Source organism: Cyclopterus lumpus, chromosome 19 (genome assembly GCF_009769545.1).
Source record: "Cyclopterus lumpus isolate fCycLum1 chromosome 19, fCycLum1.pri, whole genome shotgun sequence".
Lineage (NCBI taxonomy): Eukaryota > Metazoa > Chordata > Actinopteri > Perciformes > Cyclopteridae > Cyclopterus > Cyclopterus lumpus.
The window spans coordinates 5,077,017-5,082,188 of record NC_046984.1 but is presented as its reverse complement, the minus strand read 5'-3'; the positions used below and the strand labels follow the sequence as shown (position 1 = coordinate 5,082,188).

Below are 5,172 nucleotides of genomic sequence, written 5' to 3'. Positions count from 1 at the left end.
GTGATATTGGGCTATACAAAATAAACTGAATTGAATTGAATTGATTAGTTGCACTGGGCTCCTCAAATAAAGCAACAATGAGTGCAACCCCTGTTTCAACCTGCAAAGTGCCATCCCCTTGTTGCATTAAACTATTAGCCTACCAAATAATTCAAGCTTGATCGGCCCCCAGTGGGATTTTTTCACTACAAAATATTTGAAATGCCATAGCAGCAAAAGCGCAGCTGTAATTCATTACACAATATTAAAGAGAGCGTTTCATTCTGGCCTGCAAGTTTCCGTGCCCTTTGTGTTGTTCACAGTCGCTGGCACACTGGGACCAGTCACCTAATGCTTAGAATTACACACAATAATGCAATGGCTTTAGCCATTTTCAGGTACAAACGATGCCAATTGTGTACTACTTACATTATTTAACTCAAAGAAAAACGTCATAATTGATGATGCCGCAGAATAAACCGCCTGCGCCCAGATTACAATACTGCCTGAATACTAGTTGCTTACCCTTTTGCGATTTTCACTGGGCTTCAGTAATAGAAAACTGGGGCTCCACCATTTGAGGTTTACCTCAACCAATGTCATTACTGATCCTTCGGAGCAGCTGTGCCTGCGAGATATCAGCCAAAATCGGACATGGGATATTTGCTGCAGATGTTGTGGATTGGGTAGATTTCCTTGCCTCAATACAATCGTGGAGTATATAGATGTACTCTGATGGCTCTCTTTCTGGTGATACTAGCTGTCCCCGGGCAGGCGTGTCGGTGGCTCATGTGTCTCACTGTCATTGTCTGAGAGGAGAAAGGGGAGCGTGAACAACAAGGGGGGCATATATGGGAGAAATGTGACGAGGACGGCGACCGTGACCAGGCTGAATGTCACGTCTTTGTGGAGGGGAACACGGATGACGCACATGTCGAGGGGCAACGGGGAGAGCCATGTTTTCAATTAACGTAACATGGGTGTTTTTTTCTCTCCCAACAAAAAAAGTAATTACAATTTGACGGCTTTTAAAAAAATAGAGAGGAGCCTGGTTTTCACATTGAAGGTGACATTTTGGAGATACAATGTTTCCACCTGGCTGTACTTATATTGCGTCATCTGCCTAAAGTAGAAAATCTTGCACAGCCTTGCAAAAAAAAAAAGAAAAAAAAGAGCAACATAAGTAAGCAAGTAATTATTTTTCAAAACTGCAATGGCTGTGTCAATGTCACACTGCATCTTTTTCTGCTTCCTGCCAGCCTATTAATTCCGCAGCCTCCGGCAGACCCCGAGACAAGGCACCGCCAAAGGGGCAACTCAAATTCCTTGTCACACTAAATAATTAATTAATAACCCTGAATGAGACCGCTGAACAGTTAAGCTCACCCCATTCCCATCCTCCCTGAAAGAATAACCGCTCCGCCGAGGGAGCCAATCAGAGCCTCGAACACCGTCTGCCACTTCCCAGAGGCCCCTCCTCTTCCCATCTGTGATTATATAGTCTGTGGACATCACCAGACACACACACCGCCGCTGCTGCTGCCACGAGCAGCTTGGGTAGACGGGAGGCTGCACTAAAGAGATTCAGTGAGTGCATCCTCATTTCAGCCGTGTGTGTGTTTCACCTCTTTTTTAAATGTTTTACTCTGACGCTATTTTTCATCTCATCCACTACTCTCTGTTTTTGTAGATCTTCTATCTATACCTCTCCTACTGCAGTCACATGCTGGTAAGTACTTAAAAGCAACAACAGCGGCATCCCTGGCATTGACGGCACCAGCAGCAGCCTTAGAGAACCCCCGCCCCCCGTAGCATTATAAACGTCAGCAGCAACCACCGGACCTACGCTGGGAGGAGTGCCACCAACGGGCAACCTTTCTCACATCGTTACCCAAGGACAGCGGCTCCACGATGGGCTGCACCTCAGGCCGCCAGCCCCCGGTCCTTCACCCGGACCTGGACTGCGGCGACAGCAGCGAGGCCAACACCTTGCCCCAGGACTCCGAGAATCAGAACCAGGGTTTGAATGGCTGCGGAGGAGGAGGAGGGCATGGAAGTGTCGGAAGAGAACTGGCCAAACCTCCGGAGACCCACCCCACGCTGGAGCGACTTGCCCAGGCTACAGGCGGGACAGAGAAGTCCTGGTACCGCTGCGTGTTCCCGTTCGGCGTGATATCACTGGTGATCGGCATGGCGGGCACCGGGGTGACGTTCACTTTCAACACGCTGCTCCAGACCAAAGTGGTGTCGGTGGCACTGCTGTGTGCCGGCGTCGTGATGCTGCTCGTGGCAGCCGTTTGCTGGAGGGCCCACCGGCTGAGGAAGAGGAAAAAGAAGGAAAGCGGATTCTTTGCCGCCGACCAGGCCACCTTGTGATGGTGGGTGGACTCCCAAAGTCAGGTTCTTGTTCGGCGGGACAGAGCACTTCAGGTTGGACTTTTTGGAATGAGAAAGGCGAATAAGATGGATGTGATGTCAGGACATCCATGCTTCTCTTCTATGCACGGGGACAGAGCAACGATGAGGGTCAACAATTTGAATATTTTATGTGCATCCAGAAAAAAAGGCCAGTTTAGCATCGTCATCCCCACGCTAAGCAGACACAGAGTTACGGTGTGCGCCACTCTCCAAACTCCCCCCTGTTCTTTTGTTATCTGTCTTCATCGTGGATTTATTTTTATTTTATTTTATTAATTACACCGCCCAGAGCACACTTTCAATCACTGCTCCAAGACTGGCGTCTTGTGTCAGGGACATGTGTGACAGATAGGCACCTCAGGAATAGTTATTTAACACTTTGTGGTCCTCTACCGGCAGCTTGACAGCGCACAAAGAAAAGAACAGATAGGCCTGACCGGAACATCTGCAAAGGTTTATAATTCGTCAGAGCAGTCTTTTATGTGTGTGCGTGCCAGTTTAACTGTTGCAGTTGGCACAGTTCACAGATAGCTGTACTAGTTATGAGGCACACGTTCGGCTGTTATCCTCACGCTCGGCACACATCCCCCCACAGTGAATCACTCAACACGTCCACTCTCTTGCATGTTTCTGCCCAAAATCCCATTTTGTGTAATCGGGCACGAAAGGTCAACACTACTTTCCTCCTGCCACCGTCGCTTTGCTGGCGGAAAAAAACCCTCGCTCCAGCTGTGCCCGATCAAGAGAAAGCACCACTCCGAGAAGTATTTAGCTTCGGTGGTAATGGCCTGCGTTTTCAGTCCCCCCCCTCCCTCCCTACCCTTCAGCACACTTGGACCTGTCACAGACGACTTGTACATTGTACGGAGAGGAAATCCCATTACAGACGCGCTTCAGCGAACCCACACACCAAACGAGACAAAGCGTGCGACGGCCTGATTACTCGGATCCTCGCCTCCTGCCGAGCCAAACAGAAAGCAACAACACCGGACATTGAGGGAAAATCTTTTCTTCTTTTCAGCCTCCACTCTCCCGCTCTCCAAGGAATGGATTAACACTATTGTTTGAAGAGGCGACTGGATTAGGGTTAGCTGTGTGGTTGAGTGGTACTTTAGCTATTGTGAAAACCTGTCTTATTGCCTTTCGTCCTAGATAGTCCTTTTTTGAACACCACACAATAGAATCATATGACTCTGAAGTTGAACTAGCGATTCTATTGGAAATTGTTCCTTGAAGTGAGAGCAAATCTTCGTGGACTCAAAATGTAGCAGTGTGTTACCCTCAGTCTCTCTGATAGTGTCTGGGCTTTCGCAGAAGGTGACGCGGTGTTGAGGAAGACCCAGCAGCATTCTCGTCAGCTGTAGCGATGTTTTTGTTTCTGATTGCTTTCTATCTCTTTGATAAAATGTTGACTTGGCTTCACATGTTTTTCTTTGTTGCATGGAATTGCGACTGTGTGTGTGTGCGTGTTTGTGTGTGTGCGCACCAAAGCTACACTTAATCTATTCCCTTTGGTTTTCCCCTGTGTCCTTTCACAGACCCAAACCAAGACGATCAAAGGTGACCCCTCACAGTGTGGATGTGTTAGCCCGTGCGTTTGTTCTGAAATATTGTGTATTCTTGTTAATGACATATGAATACTGTGTCTGAGAGTGTAGCCACATTTCTGAATGTACCTCTAACAGTGAGTGTCTTATGAACATCCTTGTACAGACTATTTATGTATCGTCTATTTCTAGTAGACAGAGCAACTTCAGGCGTACAGTACAATATGTATCTATCAAAGGCAGTTACAGACACTGTCTTTTTAATTTCTCTTTGAATAGCCTTCAGGTTGTAATCGTTTCAACCGTTTTGCTGTGAGTGTTAATTGTAAGTGTTTCATTCCAAAATGAGGCATCTGCCATATGAAGAAACCAACTTGTTCCATTACAGTGAAGAACATAATGGGTTTTAATTATAGTAATTTTGTTTTTTAACTTTCACAAGATTGTATTTTTTTAGCAAAACATAATATATATATATATATATATATGTCCATGGTTTTGGAATGAAACAAATCCATTGCTAAAGTGGTCAATTTGCTTTGAGTTAATTGTCATGGCTCTGCTTTTCTCTGAGTGCCTTTTTACTTGCAACATCAATATTTCCCTGTAAGGTGCAGTTATTGTAAGCTGTGCAGGCCAGTAATATAGTAGCCCAAGAGAGGCAAACATATTTCTGTATTATTTCAGTATATGTGAGTGTTATGGTGTCCGTGAAAATACTTTAAGTCCCACTTTGATACGGATCCTTAACCAGAAATACCAAATATATAATATTATAATATTCTTTTTTTGTCTCTCTTAAATGTGCGTACATTTTCTGTTTACTGTAAATTGCTGAAGCACTGGATTAAATACAAAATCTGTTTTGGAAACATGCTCCACAGTTATTCTGTAATGCCATTTAGGGTCATTAGTGACGTCGGAGCAGTTGGTGAGCTGTCGTTCTGCTCACCAATTGGTTGATGGTGAGCAGAAATAACTTTGTAGTAAAAATGACATTAAAAAATACAAGTTGTCAATCAGTTTTGTCATTTGGTACATTAGTTGACTTCTTCCATATTGTAAAAATACCATTTAAATATCTTTCAGACCTGCTCTTTTTTTCTGCCCTTTTGAAGGTGAATTTTCAGTATTACGTGAAATGCAGTGTCCTCTTTCATTCATATATATCATGTAGCATCCATGACATTTGAAATGACTTAACAGGAAAGATTATTGTCAGTTTGAG

General features: G+C 45.0%; 1 protein-coding gene across 1 annotated transcript; it reads left to right on the top strand.

Moving 5' to 3' along the window:
• The first annotated feature begins 1,503 nt into the window (after window positions 1-1,503).
• LOC117749252 (transmembrane protein 100-like) lies at window positions 1,504-4,971 on the top strand. The gene is made up of 2 exons (XM_034559552.1): window positions 1,504-1,566; window positions 1,670-4,971. Exon 2 carries the CDS (start codon window positions 1,891-1,893, stop codon window positions 2,353-2,355), a length of 465 nt encoding a protein of 154 aa, XP_034415443.1. The 5' UTR covers window positions 1,504-1,566; window positions 1,670-1,890; the 3' UTR covers window positions 2,356-4,971.
• Window positions 4,972-5,172: the final 201 nt, after the last annotated feature.